A 20,969-nucleotide genomic window follows, 5' to 3' on the forward strand; every position below is an offset into this window, starting at 1 on the left:
TTTATTATCATTGTCATAGGCCTCTAAAGCTGCGCACAAGGATAGGGAAATTCGTACGCTAGTCACTTCTAGTGACACCACCGCGCTGGGTCCTGCTTGTTTGCTGGGTGGTCTCTCTCGTCCCTTCCCTGCTCGTAGACGGGAAGATCCCCTTCAGCAAGCTTAGCACGAGTTTCGGATGTTGTTTTGAATTCGTCTCACCTTGGGAAAGTTGAGCTACAATGTAAATGGAACCACAGCAGATTGACTATGTGTTTTGTGCCAGAATATGCGAATTCAACTTCTGCCTCCGACATTTTTAATATGCACTTGGGGCTTTAAAATAATTTTGTTTGCATTGCAGAGTCGTCGACACGAATCAAACCTCGAGAATCCTTTACCCCTTGAATTCATCCCAGATGCCCTTATGGCATTGACATTGTACATTTCCTAAACACTCCCGATAGTCAACTGTCTCTTTCGCTTTCCGAAGGCAGTATGGCCTAGATGACGGCGTCATCAGTGAGCCAAGCTGTATCAGTATTTTGTGCAATAGCAATTAGTGCACACGGAGCTGATAGGTTGGATTCTTTGTTCTCCAGCTGTTTCTTAGAGGGATGCAAAACGCGCAAGTTCCTTTGTAAGAAGGATGGGTTAGCCAAATGGTAAGAAACGATTCGTTTTTTCTCTCTGGGCCACCACCTTGATTGTAGAATTGTACGGGTGTATCGCAGCCCAATCGTTTAGCGAAAGATGTTTCTGATCAAATTCCTTGTAGAGGGACTAACACGATGCCGTGCTTCCCATCGCTTATTAGAAATATGAATGTGCTGACTGGGAGGGAAATTACTGTGGGTACTCACCGAACTTCATGGCTTTGTGAATAAAGTTCCTGCAGATCAGTACTACTTACATAAAATGTTATATAAAATGGTCTTACCGTCCATCGAAGTTCTCTGTCGGGAAACCGCTAGCTTAAGACTCAGTATAAACTTCATAAAAACTTATTTAGTGCCTTCCATAAGATTTCTACCATTCCCCTCCCCACTCCGTCAACTCTCACACCATAAATGGGGAGGGACAGCTGGGGTGCTCGATGTTTGCACCGTCGCAGAACTTCCGAATGCCCACGGCTAGTTGCGCACAGCGTGTAGTGCACACCCACACAACGTTGCGTCTTCTTGTGTCGAGCCAACGCTACTCTGTGTTAGATAGGATAAGTGGGCAGACACGGAAGCTGGTCAATTATGTTAAACATTTTTTTAAAAGGCAAGTGGTGCACGAGATTGCGTTGAGCCTGGCCCCATACAAGCTGACCGTTGATTCCATCCTAGCGCCATGGGAATGGAGGTTGTGCTGTGTTGCAATGCGGATACATTTGTGCATAGCGAGAAAACCGAACAAAGAAGCAGTACGGCGCTCCTCTGAGAAATTCCTCGAAGACACCCCTTGGCATAAGGCCATAAAACGGCGTGAGGGAGTAATTAGTATATTCTACAGTAAAGATCGACCTTCTTGCCTCCATCACTTGGCTTTCCTGCATTATGGGGCAACAGGTAACTGGGGTGCAGGTTGATGCACCCCATTAGCATTTGTACTCAGTTGCACAAACTAGCTTGGCGCAAACATAGACATACATTTCATTCGTAAATAACCAGGTTAAATAAACTCTGCATAAAGTAAAATGTGCGAAGAGCAAAATCGTAGAGTCGATATTCGGCTGTAGAGAACACTGCCTACGCTTTTCATGGCTTGCTACAGGCAGGGAGATGACACCAATGAATGCTCCAAATGAATACTTTGACGCAATCACGGGCTGCCAGCTTGCTTTTAGGACGGGTATGAGGAGCCTCAGGGACGAAGCAGCCGGATCGGAAGGAATGGGGGACAGTGATCTACCACAATCGTAGAGCCTAATTAGCCTATAAAATCAAGAAAGAAATTATTATGGAAGAAGAGGCATATCTCAAGTAATGCAAACGTGATGCAGAACAACAGCATCAAATGCAGCCGTTGGATTCGTTGTGTACACATGTACTCGTAGCATATGAGGTTCATTCAGGGTCAAGTTAAAATCGCGTGAAGAGCGGGAAATCCCCCCCAAGAAAACATATTCGTAATATCGCTTATTCTCAGCCTTTTGTTATTTTAATTATTTCAATGAATTCTTTTTTGGGCTATTTGAGCGTTTCTTCCTCTGTGCACCTTCTGGGGGGCCGTTCCTTGGAGAGACCAGCTTCCGTTCACTGGATTTATCCTAAACGGTGCCCCTCCAAAAGGACCAAAACAACACATACCACAGGTAAGCGCATACAGTTGTATGCTATTTGCCTGCCAGAGGTTAATGAGCGGGGCCAGCGAGTGTTTCTTACGGTGTTTCGCGAAAGGACTTTCATGGAAGGATAAGCGCCTCGGATCCTAGGGAGATGTAAGACGTTACACGAGGAAGGAGCTCCAAAGCCCCAGCCTACGTCTAGTGCTATTTTACACAAGCTTAGCATCGAGGGAGCCTCCTTGTAAGGAAGAACAGTGTTATCACTCAGCAGCGGAGTCTCTCGTCCATGGGGCACAGACACACTCAGAGGGATTCTGACTATTCCTGATACTAGCGCCGGTATCGTCTCTCTACTGTGCAATACAAATCAGCTTCAGGTGTGCGTATTGTATCCGGCCTTGGAAAGAAACTGGCCCCCGTGCCTCATTTCTCTTCTTTATCTAAATTCAGCGCGCCTGCACCACATCTTCCGTCCCTCTTACAACAGCACGCTGCACAATACGAACTCCACGAGCCACGAAGTGTCATCTCCCCATGCCGCCATAGCGAAGAAGCGCCTACCCGAGGCGATGCCCCCAGGCAGCTGCTTGGGGTTATTCCTGGCTGCCCTGTTGGTTTACTGTTCACATCCCAATGCCACAGCTTCAGCAGCGTGCCTGCTGCTTCCCTCAAAGAGAACTTCCTCTCTTTCTTTCCTGACCTCTTTTTCGCACACATCAGACCGCTGCAGCGGCATCCCTGCATTCCGTTGCAGCACAAGTGGTGCTTCTGCACCGTCATGGTCACGCGGCAGAGCAGGGCACCCTTACAGCCATGCCTGTGGGCCTCCTTTTGCCAGCTGTTTTATATCACCCTCGCAGAAGCTAGAGAAGAGCCTTGGAAGGCACCGGAGGAACTGGAGTGTCTCCCTATTGTCTCCTACGCCATCCGCTTACGCAAGTGCCACATCGGCAACATCCAGTGCTGCAACGTCAGCGAACCCTGCAACAGCGTCAGATGGGCTATGGGATGAATGCAGCAATCCACTTGTTGGTCAAGCCGACCGGTTCGTCCTCTTCGGAGACCTCCACGTCAGTGATGCGACGTTAGACACCTGTCTCGAGGCACTGGCCTTTGTACAGAAAACCTGCAAACGCCATAGCAGTGTCGTGCCCCTCCCCTCTGCAAACAAAGTGCATCGAGAAGCTGCAAAGCGTCGCTGCAAGGAAGCGACCACGAAAATCCCATCTTCAAGGGGAAAGGCTCAACTGACGGCCAGCAGCACGCCGGCAGTCGCAGTTTTCCTAGGCGACTTTTGGCACTCCCGGGTAGAGCGGCACCTCCACTGGGGCGTTCTGAGGCCTGTCCTCGAATTTTGGAGACAATGGGATATCCCCGTGAGCTCACTCACATCCACCCTTTGGTGGCGATTTGTGCGCTTGACCTTTGCCTAAGTTCTTGGAAGTTGAATGAAGCCCGCATTTTTCGTGCTTTTTTGCGAGGCGTCTCTCGTTCGCACGCACTAAAAACAAGTAGAGCGGTGCCAGAAGTCACGTTATGCAGCAGTGTAGGCATATATAGCTATGACGTGCGCGTGTCATGCACCCTGGACAGACGCTGCTCCTGCCAGGAAATCACGACCAACTGCACTACGAGGAGGGGCGTGATCTGTTGCAACCCTTGGAGATAGCCGTTTCCCAGAGCCCTATGATACTGGCATTCCGAAGGCCCACCCTCATCAACAAGGAGCTTCTCTTCCTGCCGCATATCCGTGGTGCCTCGAAGCTACAGCAGATCATGGCTCACGCCAAACAGGTAACGGATGAGCGACATGCTAAGGGCTAGGTTCTTTGGCCTCTGCTACATCCTTCCTTTACGTGATCGCGTATAGCCACTAACGTGCTGCTGTAGCGGCTTCACCACGACAACTCCTTGTCTTTTCTTCTACGCTTTAGCTTGCGATAGTGAAGCTGGAGCGGCTGCTCTCGGCAAGGTGCAAGCATTCTTCCAGCAGCATCTGTCTTGTTGAATGAGGTGTGGGGTCCGTAGAGGGTGTACGGTTATGTGGTTCCGTGGGCTCTTGGAACTCTGCGTGTATGATTGTGTGTGTGTATGTGTATGCGTGTGTGTGTTTATGATTGTGTGTGTTTGTGATTGTGTGTGTATGGGTGTGTGTTTATGATTGTGTATGTGTGTGTGTTTATGATTGTGTATGTGTGTGTGTTTATGATTGTGTGTGTCTGTGGTTGTGTGTGTGTATGTATGTGTGTTGTTGGCTGTCAGTGCCAAACTCTGCGCGCCATGTTTGGCCACTTGAGTATCCGGGGAGCTACGGTAAACCCTTACTCCGAAGAGGCAGGTGCCCTGATGAACGAGGGGATAGACCTTGAGCAGCTACCTAATGTGCCTCTGTACTCTGGTCATATTCACACGGCGCAGCTGCTCGGGAAACAGGCACGATACGTGGGTTCGCTCTACCAGGTACGTCGCAGTAAAGGGGAGGTTATGACCTGGACAAAGAGAAGAACACAACTGTTGCGGCTTTGTTGGTGGTTGCTTCACACTGTCGTAGCTGCTGTGATGCTCATGCAGACATCGCTGTCGGAGGCATACCAGCGAAAGTGCATCCACACCATTTCAAGATCCGCAAACTTCGAGGTTGTGGAGATCGAGGAATCTCTAGTCGGTCCGCGGCACTTCCCAGTCAAGGACCCAATGCTCCTTCCCCCGCCACATGCGCTCCGCAGGGGGGACAGAGTGGTGTTACTGCCCAAGACCACCTCAACAGCAGCGCCTTTGCCGTCCTCAGCTGAGGCTAGGGAAAGTGTGGTGCCTCCTGCCCTTGGTGGCTATTTAGCAGACCACTGTACTGCAACAGCACAGGCAGAATTGCATCGCGACTCGGTTCCTGTTGCGAGGCATTCACAGGCGTCAGCGCCTGAAATGTTTGCTCGCCCTAAGAGCCTCAACTCGAGCAACTGCATTGAGTCCAGCCTGCGCCCCGAGTCAAGTTGGATTGCGGGGACCACGTTCGAAAAACACCTCCTTGGTCGAAGCAACGAATTAGATGCAAAACAACTCTTGCGACTCTCAGAGGCCTACAGGCACGCCGGTAAGATTCGCTCTACCAGATCAATGCCCACCACAAACAAGCGTGAGCAAGCCGGAGAGGGCGGGCATATAAAACACCAGACTCCCACGGCTCTCAAAAATGCATGTGATATGGGGTATGACCTCACTTTGCCTCGCACCTCAGGTATCATCTTTGACTGCCGCGTGACTCCGACTGCCTCTTCCTGCGTAGTCTCCCGGCCGGAGGAGTCTCTTGAAGAAAGGGACGGTCGGAAGGACACAGCGCCGCTTGCCGCAGACAAAGCCAGTCCAACAACGGAGGCAGCTCTGGATGCATGCACTTCGTCTATGCCCCTCTCGAGGGCCTCTGAAGCGCCAGATCAACCTGTGCCAGCCTCTGTTGCGAATGCCTCCTTTCTTCCACCCAAAATCCATGCAAAGTCCTCTTTTGAGCTGCTCATGCACCACGGGCTCCTACCCGTAGAAAGTTATCCTCCTCTGGAGGCACTGCGCTTCTTCTGCTCCCAAGCCCCCAAGGATATTTCCCCAGCCATCAGCCAACAAATCCGTAGGATGGATATCGCATTTCTTTCTATAACACACCGTTGGCTTCCATTCGCCCCCTATGGCGATAGGGCAAAGGACCCAACACCAGGAACTACCCACACGATAAAACTGAGATCCGCTGGAAGAGGAGCGGACTGCTGCCCAGGTTAAATGCAGCCTGCAAAGGCAAGCCATTATCACCTGCGATGCACTTTCTGTTTGCTGCGCTTTTGTTCTGGGAATGCTGCAGTGGCAGCCGCCGAGAACTTGCTGCAGGAGCAGCTGGACGGCATTGGCGCGAACGCTGCTGATGGGTCTCACAAGACTTCAGCACCTCCCGCAGCTTTCAGCGTAGGGTGGCCATACGCGGGTGCAAACCTGGTGCTACATCATGCGCGCATCGAGTCCTATGGGCTCTACAGGTGTGAATGAGAGGTTACGAGGCATTAGTTGGTGCTTACGATATTGGTATATACATCGGACGCTTAGCTGATTATTTCATGGGAATGGCCTTTCCGTTGCACGGCGAGGCTTCCCGCTCCAGCACGTCTACTGACTGGCACTCTCAGATTGAGGCCGTTGGGTTCGGAGCTTTACCATTCAGGATTGCCCGTGCATGGCACTTGCAGTTTGGACGGTTTTCGTGCAGCAACGAAGTTCGTTTTGAACTGAAAAGACGCGGGTTGGTGCTTCTTGAGGGGAAGAAGAAGGATTCGACACGCGGCAAAAGACCAGGCGAATTGTTCACAACGAACGGCGCCGGTCGGCTTCTTCAGCAGGCTGTTTGCCACTGTAGCTATTTCGAAGCACTCTCTCTGCAAACAAGTCTTTGTTGAACGGGCAGGCATTGGGCAGATCTCTGGCGAAAGCTGGTCTCTGGAGTGTGTGTGTGTGTGTACATCTGGCACGTCCTATCCATAGTTAGCCTGTATGACATGCAAAGGTGGTATAAATCCCCAGCTCGACAATGTCTCTGAAGTTGGTCCCTTTCAAAGGAATGTGTGCTTATGATTCCAGCACAGCGGCTTTAAATCGAGGCCCCGAGTACCGCAAGCCTGCACGCGAATAAGGGCTGTGTTTGTATACGTCCAGGCAAAACGACAATAATGCAGGCAGTCGTTTGGGCGCTTGCTGGCGATGGCGCAGCGGGAGGCTTCACACCAATTGCAGGGCGAACCAAGGTGACCTGAAGGTCGTGTGGAATTTCGAGCAGAAAGGCTCGGACTTTCTTTTGCTTCAAGAGAACGATTGCGCTGCCTCCCCCTGGGCAGCCGCCTCCAAGTGTGATTCTGTATATGTACGCATTCGGCTGCTCAGGTGACCGGTGTCGTGTGCGATGACGTCCCTACTACCCCCAGTCCAAGCGATGCGGCTTCAGAGTCTCTTTCGCAAGAGGAAGCTGCCGAGGAGCCAGCGCCTAGCCACAAAACTGAAGAGCGATTTGCATCTGTCGAGATAGAGGGTCAGTCTTCAAGCTGGTCAGGGACTAGATCACCGGGAGTTCTTGTTGTGTGGGTTTATCAAGGCTGTTACCAAGCCATAAGAACAGATTCAGGTGCTTGCTGCGAAAAGTTCTGTTTTGCTGCTGCCAATAACAAACAAGTCCCGATGTATTCTTCATATTGCCTTCGCCTTCCTGATAACATCTTCATGCGGATTGATCCTTTCAGGTGACTTAAATGGGGAGTCCTTTATACTGAGACGAAAACGGTGGCGCTCGGGGCGCTCCGAGCTGTCTCTGCGTATCGGTGGCAGAGACGCAACTGGCCAAAGTGTTGTAGACACGCAGCGCGAGGTAAGCCTCTGCAGCTTCAGTGCCGCCAGAGAGCCCTTAGCAGTAGGTGCAAGAACAGCGAAAAATTGGTTCTTACGCAGATGCTCCGAAGGTCCCGGCTCTGAATGCGAATGCAGCTGGAGGCCCTCTTCGGGGGCAGGCTAAAGGCTTGGAGTCAATTTCTCTACCTCGCGTCACAAGGCGCTGATGGACTTCTGCGCACCTCAGAAGCCACGTTCTCGGTGGGTTTGGCGTTGCCCTTGCACGTTCTGTCTCATGCGTTAAGGCTTCTCTGACACCCTTAGCATCTATACTGTGCCCTCCAAACTCTAGAAGGCGTCCTGTGGGCCGGCATAGAACCTGTGGGAGCAACAAGGATTGAAGCATACCTGGCTGGTGTGAAGAGTAGGCTTCCACTGAGTTTTGCGGATGCAGGGCTGACGCCTTGCACATAACTTGTCACGCTGAATGTAGTGCGATGCAGACCCTTTTAGCGAGCTGTGTGACTTGGTCTCTCCAGATGCTAATGACACTGCTTGTGCCGCTCGATATTTGGACGCGAGCGACAGCTGCCGCGCGTTTGAAGCAGAGGGCCCTCTGCAAGGCAGCTGAGGCACTGGATCTTGTGGCTGCAGTCAGGTAAGCAACTGTCGTCCCTTAAGATGAACCCTGAGAGATAATACATACAAACGCACTGTGATGCCCCCTGTCTCTTTGCTTGGTTTGCTCAGAGAAAGAGATCTGCAGCGGCTAGTGCGCAAAAACTTGCATGGGTTGCCAGCTTTTCCAGGGAAATCAGCAGCACTTACGAATGCGTGTCTATCTGAGGTCCCAGCTGGCGACTGCAGTGAGAAGACCTTCCCTGCTCCCCCAAATGACATCGATGAGGTTTCAGATGCCGCCAGTTCTCAATGGCTTGAGAAGACATCATACGGGGACTCCACAGAGACACAATTTAGGGAGGCGCGGAGGCTGCAGAGGCTAATCACGCTCTTGCGCTCGCGATCAGCCTTTTACAGGTATGTACCGGGCATTTAGGGCCCCCCAAATCGAATACGCTAGTAGTGTCTTGCAGTGAACGCAACTATTTGGTTCAACTATTTCCGACTTCGAGCGTGGTATCTATCAGGTCTCAACAAGCCACATTGGAAGCGGCCGAAGAGCTTTTGGGGCCTCAAGGAATTCAGCGACATCTACTTGCGTGAGCTGCCCGTGGCTCCAGGACCTATGCGTATACGTTCAGCGAGCAGAAAGTCACGCATTGAATGCTTCTGAGGATGCGCGAATGCGAGAGCAACCCTCCTAAGCTGCCAAAGCCTAACCGCGTCCCCCCACAAAAAGCACCAGGCCGGTCCTCGCTAGGGTTGCCTGCTTCAGATGCAAGTGCAGTCCCACCCGCTCGCTTGCTCCAGTTTGTTTAAAAAGACGCAATTATCAAGAGACTGTGAGAGCTTTGATTATGCGCAGGGCCGCGCTACGCCAGCTTGAGGAACAGACAAACATCTACCTGGAAGAGGCCAGCGGCGGACTCCTACGGCTCGATTTTGCGGCATCCAAAACGGCTCGCCTATCGAAGGTACTCAGTATACGCGGATCTGACGGCGCCTTCAGGCAAGCAAGCACGGTATTGCCACTGAGGTGCCGGTGCCCACTTAAGTCACAAAAATCCCAGCGTCTGGCTGCGCACCAAACGCTGAAAGACTTGCGTTCTGCGGCTCAGAGAAAGGACCATCCAGCAAGCCTCTAGTGGGCAACGCCAGCTACTTGGGTTGTGCCTATTCCTAGCGTTTGTTGTTACAATCAAGCGACGCTCTGGCCTGCGTTGTAATGTTTTGCTTCTCGACGAGCCGTTCTTGTCTCTCGACCCAATAAACACGTAGGCTCTCATCTTTCGCACCTCAAGGACGCCGGTCTGTGTACGCATTGGTGCAAGCACGGGGCATGTGCTTAAATCGTAGAACGATTACGATCGTGCGTACACCCTTAATGTGATGCGCTTTACACCTTGCCTGATGTGGGCGCCGCAGGCAGCGCATGCTGAAGCTGCTTAGAAGCCTTGTTAATGAGCCAAGGAGCTCCCAGCTAGCCGAGTTTGAGAGTTTATTTCTCGCTCAACACGTAAGCTGATGGACCCCCGAGCCGACGCACTATATACTGTTTGGTAGCTGATGAAGTGGGCTTTCCCACGCATGTCTACATAGGACCCAACAAATGCAAGGCTCTTCAAAAGCCACCATGGTAGTGCCGTTGCCGTTGGATCGCAGGCGTACAGCCTAAGCTAGAAAATCTCTTCCTTCCTTAATGGTGTGAAGTGTCAAAAATGGGCATGTGCTGCGTATAGGGTCTGCCCCTCTACAAGAATCGGCACGTTCTCGATGCTGTAGATACTATCGGCATCCGGGGCAGATCTAAACACCGTGCTATTAGCACTTCAGTCTTTCTGAAGCGCCCGACAACTCAGTAGAGTTAGACGCAAACTATCGCCATGTATTGCATCCCACAAGTAGACAAGCTGACCTTGTCAGTGGCTGGAATCCTCTACAGACCCCCGCTACCCACCCATTCAACGCTGCGCACTGCTGCGCATCGGGGAAGCGAAGCAGCCAATACCTTTTGCTCGTGCTAGTAACCCAAAGGCCGTTTTAAGCTTCACGGCAAAGTGGTTGTAGCGTCAGAGCCAGCGATCGTTTGTAAAAACATTCCGCGAATTTCTGCTGCTTCCTCAGCCACTAGCAGCAAATGTAGAGTCGACTCGCCACTGATATCGCTTCCTGAAACGCAAGTAAAATACTTCACGGATGCACAGAGAAATTAGCTAGCTATTGCAACGGCTTAAACGAAAGGCATGCGGGCATCAACATCAATCTATCGCTCTACGCGGACGGACTACTCGTCCCTCGCCTTTGACTCCTGGAACGTCCTCGAGGCCACAATGAGCGTTTCGTGAACTACATCTGCAGGCAACCTTCAGCCTCCAAAGCCAGTACCGTGTGTTGGGCTGGCTTTGGGGTAGCTTTCTCTACGGCTCTAAAAAACCCCCCGAAATACTGCAAGGCACGACGCACCATGCGGCTGGCCTATGTATGCTGCTGGTGTCTCGGCCGCGCCAACCACCGAGATCGCTACCCATGCGCCTGGGCGCTGAGAAAGCAGCCAAGTGCTGAATTACACCCACGCAACACGAGTAACACTTGTCTTCGCGCAAACAATGCAGATGGAACGGCCTCGTCATGAGCAGTACAGCCATCCAATCCAAGCTACAACTGTGAAAAAGGGGGCCAGTGTGCTGCTGCGTTTCGATTCGCTGCAGCTCCTCACCACAAGGGCTCGGCGGCAGACATCACAGCTGTCGAGTGAAGAAGACCGCCACATATACTTGCCACGTGAATCTGAAAGGCACCCACACCGACCGTCCCGAGAGAAAAAGACCCCAATTAGTGTCGCTTGCTTGTCTTGAACGAACCCCATCCCGTATAACGAACTGCTCCCATGAGGCTACCCAACACGCAGCTCGTGGTTCCATTTTCTTCAAGCAAACCGAACGTAAGTCGCGTAAATGAGGCTCCCGAAGAATATAATCTGTTTCGCTCACTTCTTGAGGATCCGTCAGTCGATTGGCCTCCCGCAGCCATGCGCATTCCTCCTGCGAGGCGCAAAAGAACGACTCCTGTGGACCTCAGCCGATACAGTCATACGCCACTCTCATGTGCGCCATGTATGTCTACATGCCCTCTCCGTCACTAGCGCCGAACTACAAGATGCGCGGAGCAGCCGGGAACCCTCAAGGGGTCCCTCTCACTCCCCTCCCCTCCCCTCCCCTTCCCACGCCTCCTGCACTAAAACGATGCATCCCGGTAGAATAACCCTAAACCGTCCACACGCACCGCCAGGCGAACGCCTCTATTGAGCCTTACCACGCTCGCTGGCAGATCCATTGCAACACATCCTAGATACTCGGAAACAGCGGAAACCAAGGCCTCTGCAGGCGGCAACTCCCTGAAGGGAGGAGGAGCCGCTAGTTGCAAGGCTTCCTCAGTGAGATCTTCATGCTCTAAGGCAGCCGGTGTCGCCTTATCCCGTTGCTGCATCTTTCGCGCCCGCCCCTGCCTTTGTCTTTCATGCAGCAGTTGAAGCGCTCGAAGGTAATCTGAGCGAAGCGGCGGCATTTGACGAGAGGCACCGAGGGAACCCCCCGATTCGCTGCTGCTGCTTCGCCTTGAGCTCACGCTGGCGCTATCGGCTTTTGCTGCCCTTTGGCTAGCCCGCAAGGACCTGGCTCTGCACTCTGCTCTTCTGTGCATTCTTTTTCGGACCACGATTTTTGCTACACCTTCTTCGCTTTGGTGCGGTGCAGGGGGTTTTGAGGTCGCAGCAGCAGCAGCAGCAGCAAACAACTCCCCCCAGTCCGGCAGTAGGAGGCGGCGCGGCATGTGAGACACGGGAAGGTCAGGAGTCAATAGGAACTCCTCCTCCCGTCCTGCTGTCTCTGCAGCAGCAGCAGCAGCAGTAGCCGCCGCTTCGGCAGCAGCCTCAGCCGCCTCCTGAGTCATAGTCGTAACGCCTCCACGGTACGCCGACAAGCGGCACTGCAGGTGAACGAGGTGACACGTCGCATTGAGGCTTCCTCCTTCCCGGAGAAGCGTCTGCACTTGCTGCGCAATCTTACGCCGAGCCTCCAAGTTTCCCGCCTCACTTTGGGGAGCTGCTGCACACGCACCATTATCGCGGACTGCCGCAACTTTCCTAGGGCCTAAGGCAAAGCTCGACGAAACGAGCTCGGGAGGCGCACGTACAGTGGAGGCAGTGCTAAGGGCACAAAACGAGAGCTGGCTGGTATTGGGTAGCGGCGGAAGGCGCGTGGCAGTCATGTCTGAAAGGGAATATCCCGCTGCCAGCATGCTTCGGCTTACGAGCTGCGGCGATAAGCAGGTCCAGAGGCTGAAGCGATCCCAGGCTGCGTTGCAGCTGCTCGTACAAGCGCGACGGCGGGAGGCAGCAAGGGGTGCGACTACTTATTGTCCACGGAAGCTGCTGAGACTCACGGCTTAAGGTGCGCTGTCTTGGTGGCCTCTGATGGCGAAGAACAGCAGGCTGCTGCACGTCCACCTTGAGGTAACGAGCCCCCGGGGGCAGCGCTGCGAGGACCACCATCGAAATTGGGAAGCATTATGCGAAGCCGCGTGCAGCCGCAAGCTTCCCGCGGCACAGCGTAGCACAGCCTCCTCCGGGCATGGGAGGCTACACTGCGGAGGAGCAGCAGCAGCAGAGGAAGGCCCTCAAGAAAGCGGCACGGCTCAAAGCCTTACCTTTCCGCGTGAAGTGGGGAGGCCGCATCCACGTGTCGAGCTCGAGCACCTGCGCGGTGAAGCGGTCCAGCTAAAAACCCACAGTGCCGCAAACACCAAGAGAGGCGAGAATTAGAGGCACCTGAAAAGGATCTGAAAGGGCGCCTCCACACCCTGCCGATCAAAACGCGTCCACTCCCCCTCAAAGGCTCGCAAAGGCAGCTCGAAAGGCGTGGGTGCCGTAGCACAGGATACACGGATGCCGCACACCTGCTCCCGATGAGGGAGGAGGCCACCAGCAGAGGCAAGTGACGGCAAACCCTAGGAAAAACGAGGGGTCTCCATCCGCGCTGTCTACCTCCCGCAAGGGCATAGAAGGACACGATAAAAGACACACACAAATCGCACTCGGTGAAGCAGAGGCTGTGTGGCGGAAGCGCACAAGGGCTCTGGCCCCTCCTCAAAAAACAGTTACTACGGCCCGAGAGACGTAGAGCTTTGCGTGAGTACCCGTGTACATGCGTTTGTGTGTATATGTATGTGTATGTGTGTCTCCATATCTGAGTGTAGGTGTGTTCAAAGATGCATGTGTGTGCGTGTGTAAATGCGTGTTTTCTTACAGGTGTGCATGTGTATGCAGGCATGTGTTTGTAAACATGTATGTATATATATATATATACTCATGCACGTTCATATGCATAATTTAGGGTATTGTAAGAGACTCCATACCTTGAGAATCATCACCCCATCATTCTGCAAGGCTACCGAATTCCCATCGCCTCCGCTATCTCCCATCACCGGACAGACACTGTGAGGTTTGTCTGCCAGCGATAACCCGGATGGTGGTACTGTTGCTCCCCCAGCGCATGGTGCTGAGCCGCCAGGGCCCCTCCAAGAGAGAGCAGAACCCTGCAGCTGCTTGAGCAACAGCTGCTGCAGTGGCAGATGAAGGAAGGCGTCGAGACGAACGCTTCTTAGGCAAAGAGAGCAGTTGTTCTTTGCCACCTGCAGAAAGCTACACAGGGGTCTCAAAGCCTGCACCTCCAGCCGTCACCCCCAGCTGTGCTTAGGTACTCTGCGGCTAAAATTACTCAGCACAGAAAGATTTATGTGCTGCCTTACAATAGAAATGATCTCTTCCAACGCCGAAGATGCAGCTTTATTAGGAGGGTCTTTAGAGCCATCCGAAGCCACAACGAACACCTGCACGCACGCGAAAGGCACAAAATACCCGTTTTGCAGTTTTAAAAACGTTTTAGGACCACACAGCTCGCTAATGTGTGTTTGTTTCTGCAAGCCTTGTGTGTGCTGTGTTTTGTGTGTGCTGTATTTTATGTGTCGATGCAAATTTGGGGGAAAAACCAGCTTTAGAAGCCGTGTTCTCAAGCTATGTGCTACGGCCTGCACCCTAGGGGCCCTCGCTGGCTGCTTGCCGCCTGTGTGTCACGAACGAATGCGACTTGGTGCGGAAAGAGTCTTTTTAGGGGGCATTTCCATCAGCCTTCGCTGCTTCTAATCGCTGGTGGGGTCACTCCTGTGGGACGTACTTGCTGGTTAAAGGGATGCCGACTTAGTGCGTGTGCGAAGAGACGCAAGAGGGGGCCTTTGTCTCCTACGCGCAGGCAGAAGCGCGCCTTGGGAAACGGCGCGGAAGGGGGAGGGCCCGTGCCGTGACTTCTAAACAGCATTGGCTCGTAAATGTCTGTTCCTGTGAAGGGAGGCGGATGCAAAATGCGTCCTAGGGAGAGGCCTGCAAAAAAGGGCGAGGCGGTAAGCCGTGCTGTGCTTCATCGAGGCCTCATGCCTGGCGAGGCCGTTATTTGACGTTTGCAAGTAGCGGAGGCAGATGTGCAGAGTGCCGAAGAGGGAGAGCACGGAATCGATCTTCCGGTACGGGTCGACGAGCGCGCAGAGGTGGAGGAGCATTCAAAATGCTTAGCTTTAGAAATGCAAAGGAGAGGAAAGGCGTCAAAACAGAGAAGGAAGCGGCAGAATCGACAGGGGCCTGCCTGTGCGCTGAATTCGAGTAATGCCGTTCCGGGAGCGCAGAAGGTCGGCAACAGGAGGACTTCTTTGCGTTCGGAAATAAAGCAGAAATCGTCTGTCAGCCTAGCTTAGTGAAATTCTCAAAAAAAAGGCGCCGTGCCTCCCCGCGAACGGGGAGCGAGCGGGGGGGCCCCCCGCCACCTCCGAGTTTAGGGGGCCCCCGTCCCCAGGAAGAGGCCCTGACCGGGAAGCCGCTCACACTGCTGGAATATGAGCCATAGTTCCTGAAGACTAAGACGCAATGGTGTAACGGGCGGAAAAAGGCATCTGATGGTGACGAGAACCTCTCCTGTACTTGCGCTGCCGCACATGCAGCGCACGCGGGGACAAGGCGAGCTGCGCGGGTTGCTAGCTTTCTCGGAAAGAGACCCTCTTTCGGGTAGCCAAGAATCATTCGGGGTAGCCGCTGTTCACTGGTGTCGGACTCGCCAATAAGCTTCTTTGCGGGCAGGCTTGACGAAGTGTCGCCCCCATCAGAGGCCCTCACAGACCTTTTCCCAGGAACCATTCTAGCCCTCCAAGAGGCCAAGGTAGAGCGCCTTGCTCATACGTTTGAGCGCCCTTTGAGCAAGAAAGGGGGCTTGCTGCCACGGACTGCAGACGCGCAGGAGTTTCTTCTTTTGCGCATACACGGCCCTTGTTGGTGGTGGCATGCATCCTCCCGTGGAAGGCTTGGGAGTTGGCGACAACACGAGAGGAGTAGACGGCTCTGTTCTTGCATGAGTGTATGTATGTGTATGTGTATGTGTGTGTATGTGTATGTGTACATGTGTGTATGTGTATGTGTACATGTGTGTATGTGTATGTATGTATGTGTGTATGCGTATGTATGTGTGTGTATGTGTATGTGTGTGTCAGCGTAATTTGTAAGTAAGCTATGCACTATCCAGGCTCCCACGAGGGGCGGCCCTGATGCAGGATTGTGTGGTTCGGGTTTTTGCGGCGGTAAGAGACTCCTCCTGCACGTGCCGGCTCTTTGCTGAGGGGCCTTATTAGACGAAATGCTGGCAGGATGGTGGTGTACGTACAGCCCGTTGCCCCACTTCCCATGCCTGCTGGCGGCCGCGTCTTTTTTTTCCCACGCTCGACGTGCCGAGGGTTCCTCAGTGGCGTTCGCGATGTTCACCACAGCTCTCACACCAGCCCCAGTCATTCGGTTAGCGTCAGCAGGAGTAAAGTGCATGATGGCACAAGTATCGGCAGCAGCATGCATAAGGCTTCGACGTGTGGAAGATTTCACGGATCCCATGGAACCAGGAGGCCCCGTACTGCGCGTTCTACGCTGGCCGTTCTTGGCAGAGGCAGCGCTGTGGCAGCTACTGCTGTTGCCGTCGTGAGTGTAGCTGGATGGGCTGTGCAGCAGATGTTTCCGGAGCGATCTCGAACATGGCCTGTGCTGCGCTGTGCGAATGCGGCTGCTGCGCTTGCTGCCCTGAGCGTAGACTACAAATTGTTGGGTAAGGCGTTGCACGGTTGCTGCGAAAAGCGGGGGGAGGCTGAAACAGAAAAAATGAAGGCGCGTCTTTTGAGGCTTTCTGGCTCGAATTTAGCTGACAGTGCGAAAAGGGAGGGAGGCTGAAACAGAAAAAATAAAGGCGCGTCTTTTGGGGCTTTCTAGCTCGAATTTAGCTGAAGATCGTGTTCCTTTTTCTGTTCCGGCGTTGCCTCTCCATGTGCATCTCCTGTGCGGCTTTGGAGTAGAAAGAAAGCCCCTCACGGTAGCTTCGGTGCTGCCGTCTCTCGCTTTCCCTAGGTGCCTTGCTTGGCTAGCTAGCTAGCTGCTTGCCTTTGTTGAGTATTATGCTGGGGTCTTCTCCTTTTGGTGACTGTTATCTGATGGTGACGTGTTCGGATGCTGCATGCGTTTTCAGGATGGTGGGACATGCGTGCCTGCCACAGGAGGAGTGCGCGTCGCCTCGTGAAGCTGGCGGAAAGAAACCGTGGAGTGTACGTGAAGCTGGGTCAGCATGCAAGTGCCATGGAATATCTGCTGCCGGTGGAGTACACCCAGCAGTTGCAGCAGCTGCAGCGCAACATGCCTCCTTCCTCTATGGCGCAAGTTGAGGAAGTCCTCAAACAGGAGCTCAAGCTCGACCGGCTGGATGCGGTATTTCAAGAATTCGAAGAGGCTCCTGTGGGTGCCGGTAGGCTTGCCCATATAGCTGGACTTGCGACACACACACACACACACATGTGTATCCCCTTGGTTCTTCTTGCCTTCAAAAAGCGTGCTAATAGGGTCTCTTCTTCCGCAGCGTCTTTCCCTGCAAAGATGCCGCCCTTTGTGCTGCCTCTCCCTCGGTTGGCAATCCCATGTGTGAGGTGCTGGCTGCTGCTGCTGCTGCTCTGTTTTGAGAGTCCATGTGCTGCTCGAGTGGGTTCACGGAACTGTCTCTTCGTGCGGGATGAGGGCTTACGCCGTGCGGCAGAAGCCTTGCGGTCCGCTTGCGTGGAAGGGAGTCTTCTCAGTGCGTGCTACAGAGCAGCCTTGCCCGGGGAAGAAGCACATGGATCACACTGCAACTGCATGCATTGTGTTTCCTGCGTGTGGACAGCCTCACTAGCTCAGGTACACTACGCAGTGCTGACAAACGGCGAGCCCGTTGCTGTCAAAGTGCAACACGCGGATGTGCGGGCGCTCGCCGAGGCAGACACCCGAGTTGTAGAGATCCTCACAAAGGTGGCGTCCAGGATCTTTCCAGAAGTCAGGTGATATGCTGCAGGCGCATGCAAGCCGCGATGACTTCTTACATCGCGCGTAGCAGTGGTGTGACTGCTGTTGGTGTTAGATTCACTGCGCCTGCGAGCAGATGGGACCGAGGACAGGACATATGCACACATACACATATACATACATACATATACACATATACATACATACATACATACATAGATACATAGACACATACATACATACATACATACATCCATACATACATACAGAGAGAGACAGGGGTGTAGGGAGAGACAGGAGGGCACTGAAAAAACACGAAGAGGAGGAGCAATTAGACTTGGTTTGAGATGTTAATGTTTTTTGGTCCAGGGTTGCACGTGGGGTTCTTTACATACATGGGGGGTGAAGACAGGAGGTCCAGTGTATACGACACGCATATGCGTATACCAAAGCATCACGCAGGGTGACAGGCAGTGAATATATTTCTTGATCGCCTTAGCTTTCGCGCAGCCTTGTGGGAAGCGTTTGGCTATTGCGAGGGGGTCCATTGAGTATACCGTCCTGTTGGCTTCTCCGGTGTTTCATCCCGTTTACGAATTTTTTCCCTCAGAGGGCCAGTGGCGAGCAGAGGCACGCAGCTGCAAGTCTGACGCGCCTTTCTGCATGCGTGCAGGTTCGAGTGGCTTGTCGAGTTGCTTCGGGAAAACCTTCCGGCTGAGCTGGATTTTAGGAAGGAGGCGGCAAATGCTCGGAGGTGCCGCCTGCTATTGCAGGAAGGTTCTTCTACCTTTGAATTCTCGCTGCCCCGAGCATCAGTGGTCCGCTCAGTGCTCACCCAACTTGCAGCTTGGGCAGTATCTCGTCTGTGGCTTTTGGATCCGCAAAAGGATGCCTCCAAGGAGAAGACTGGAAAAGTGCCGCCGAAGGGTAAAGGCTCTACCCGAGCGGTGTTATTCTCTTCTCCAGACGCTGAGTCGCACGCAACGGCATCACTGCAAAGCCACCAGAGGCCCCTTTCACCCACCGCCGAAACGCAGCATCCGGAAGGCGCTACCCCACAAGCTCCCGTCTCGCATTACGAGGTGGAGTTGTACGTTCCCCGCGTCTACAACAACTTGACAACCTCCAGAGTACTGGTGATGGAGCGCTGCGAAGGGGTCCCTGTAGACGACCTCCGAGGTCTTGTGGCGCAAGGTACGGGGAAAGTTGCAGCAACGCGGGGATGGTGGTGATCTTGCCTCTCTTGAGCGCACAAAACCTCTCGGAAAAAAGCATTCGAGGTATGTGACGGGGTGCTGCCCGCCCCCTGCCTTGTTGCGTTTGCAGGAATACATCCACTGGCAGTCTCGGCTGCCTTGTCTGAGCTCTACGGTCGATTGATCTTCGACCTTGGATTTGTGCATGCTGACCCGCATCCTGGGAACGTCATTGTGCATCTTGAAGGGTGCCCCCTTCAGAACAAGGACGCTGAACAACAGCGGCGATCACTGCGGCTTTTGCTGCCCTCCCTCACCAGGGGGGGGGCATCAGCTTTCTCGCAAAATATAAACTCGAGGCCAGCGGAGACTAGGAAGCGTCTGCGTCTAAGCCTGCTGGACCACGGCTTGTACTGCTCGCTCACACACCCCTTCAGGCGCACCTACGCCCGCTTATGGCTGGCCATGCAGCGGGGAGACATTGGAGCCGTGACAGCTTGCGCCAATGAGTTTGGCGTTAGCAAACTGGCGGGCTTGCTGGCCGTTATTCTCAGCTTAAGGAGCGAGGAGAGGTGCGCATTTTTAACTCCTCGTCAGAAGGACCCCGATTTGCCAGACTGCCTTGCCGAAAACACCCTGTATTCTGTGGTGTGCATTTATTCTGCAGTATCAATTCAGGCCTGCAGCTTTCGCGGAAGTCACCCGAGTAAGGTTCTTTTCCCTGTTCCTGGCACTCTCTCAGCAACAAGTCTCTGTCGATTTCGACCTCAAACTTTTACACGAGCGCCTCCGCTGTGCACGTCCAATATGAGCAGAGAAGCTGAACTGTTGCGGAGATCCTTTTCCGCATATTTTTCCCGCATCACGAACGTCCTGCAAGAGGTTCCACACGAGCTTATTCTCCTCATCAAGACCAATGACCTGGTCAGCCTTGCTGCATCTCCTTGTTCACGATAGGCCAACACGTACACCTGTACTTAGTCGTGTTAGATATCCCAGGCTATTTGCATTATATACACAAGTATTTATGTATTCATCCACGGCAGCACCGAAACCAGCGGCTCCTGATGGGTTTGCTGCAGCTGAGGGCCATACAAGTGCGACTAGGCATCGACGAGGCGCTCGTCCTTGTGCCGTTATTGCACCGCGCAACAAACTTCGTTGGCACATCCGAACTGCAAGAACTTGAACGGCTCCATGTACCTATTCTTCAGGTTTGGCTGCCATCGCTATTCTAGAACTGCGCGCCTAAGCTCATCATAGGGTGTCACGCCAATAGTTCGCGCCTGAACGCAGCCGTGTACATGCTCTGGCAGTACGAAGGGGAGGGTTGAGACGGCGCGATTTTGGCAGCCACACACACTCAGTAAAGCTCTCTGTAACTTGGACGGTAGATGATGCACCAGATGTTGGTTCTCACATGCTGTCTGCACAGGTTCTTCTTGCACGGTGGCGGCTATGGAGCACTACAGTGCGTTGGCGATGGGCTCAGCAGCTTCTGGAGGTGCGATCCATGAACTGGGCTTCCTCCGCGGACATCGCTGCAATTGACCGTCTCTGTGGCTTGTTTTAGCGGGAGATGAAAGCTTTGTGAACTCAGATTTTATGGGTTTGAGGCGATGAATCTAGCCGTCTCATCGTCTCCAGCCTGCAAGCCAGTGGCCAGTGAATGGGTCATCAAATGAGACAAACCGAATTCTAGCTGCGTAATTGCTATCAAACGTGCGTATCTTATGGTGGAAAGACGCTATGTTTCTTATGAGCACCCCACAAATGTTCTCATCGAACGTAACACTCGAGAGTGTACCGCCACGATAAGCCACCTCAGTGCCATTGCATCCTACAGAGAATAAGGCGTAGGGGAGTGGTGCCAGGCAGAGATCTACGTATAATACTACTGTTCAAAACCTCTTTAATTAGCTGTTTCTTGTATGGTACTATTTAGCGTGAAGGCGCTAACAAAACTGCACTACTACGTAACTATCGTGCAAGGCAGAGGGTGCAAAGAGAGCCAAACTAGCGGGTTCGTTTTCTTGCACTCTCGTCCATACAGGCATTACATGAAATGAGCTGGAATGCATTCCGGGCAGCTGTGAAGACTCTAGTTTTTGAGTGGTTCCCGAATTTGTAAGCGAGACCTTTA

The 20,969-nt window shown here is 53.2% G+C and overlaps 3 protein-coding genes across 3 annotated transcripts; 2 read left to right on the top strand and 1 right to left on the bottom strand.

The window, feature by feature from the left end:
* The first annotated feature begins 1,102 nt into the window (after window positions 1–1,102).
* LOC34620864 lies at window positions 1,103–9,505 on the top strand. The gene is made up of 18 exons (XM_026336773.1): window positions 1,103–1,459; window positions 2,589–2,833; window positions 3,009–3,630; window positions 3,848–4,048; window positions 4,517–4,714; window positions 4,826–5,345; window positions 5,490–5,740; window positions 6,029–6,273; window positions 6,501–6,613; window positions 6,944–7,032; window positions 7,169–7,313; window positions 7,522–7,646; window positions 7,763–7,867; window positions 7,931–8,030; window positions 8,416–8,644; window positions 8,755–8,826; window positions 9,093–9,236; window positions 9,346–9,505. Exons 1-18 carry the CDS (start codon window positions 1,103–1,105, stop codon window positions 9,503–9,505), a joined length of 3,921 nt encoding a protein of 1,306 aa, XP_026192558.1.
* A 769-nt stretch (window positions 9,506–10,274) lies between these two features.
* Window positions 10,275–15,464, bottom strand: LOC34620865. Its single transcript, XM_026336774.1, has 12 exons — window positions 15,241–15,464; window positions 14,805–15,019; window positions 14,458–14,660; window positions 14,033–14,113; window positions 13,640–13,915; window positions 12,932–13,001; window positions 12,536–12,760; window positions 11,540–12,327; window positions 11,218–11,268; window positions 10,944–11,014; window positions 10,691–10,785; window positions 10,275–10,396 (listed from the first exon to the last, which is right to left on the bottom strand). Exons 1-12 carry the CDS (start codon window positions 15,462–15,464, stop codon window positions 10,275–10,277), a joined length of 2,421 nt encoding a protein of 806 aa, XP_026192559.1.
* A 699-nt stretch (window positions 15,465–16,163) lies between these two features.
* On the top strand, window positions 16,164–19,536 carry LOC34620866 (uncharacterized aarF domain-containing protein kinase 1). The gene is made up of 7 exons (XM_026336775.1): window positions 16,164–16,413; window positions 16,828–17,100; window positions 17,512–17,665; window positions 18,304–18,824; window positions 18,957–19,189; window positions 19,298–19,398; window positions 19,494–19,536. Exons 1-7 carry the CDS (start codon window positions 16,164–16,166, stop codon window positions 19,534–19,536), a joined length of 1,575 nt encoding a protein of 524 aa, XP_026192560.1.
* Window positions 19,537–20,969: the final 1,433 nt, after the last annotated feature.

Source organism: Cyclospora cayetanensis, unplaced genomic scaffold (genome assembly GCF_002999335.1).
Source record: "Cyclospora cayetanensis isolate NF1_C8 unplaced genomic scaffold, CcayRef3 CcayRef3_contig_147, whole genome shotgun sequence".
NCBI classification, from domain to species: Eukaryota; Apicomplexa; class Conoidasida; order Eucoccidiorida; family Eimeriidae; genus Cyclospora; species Cyclospora cayetanensis.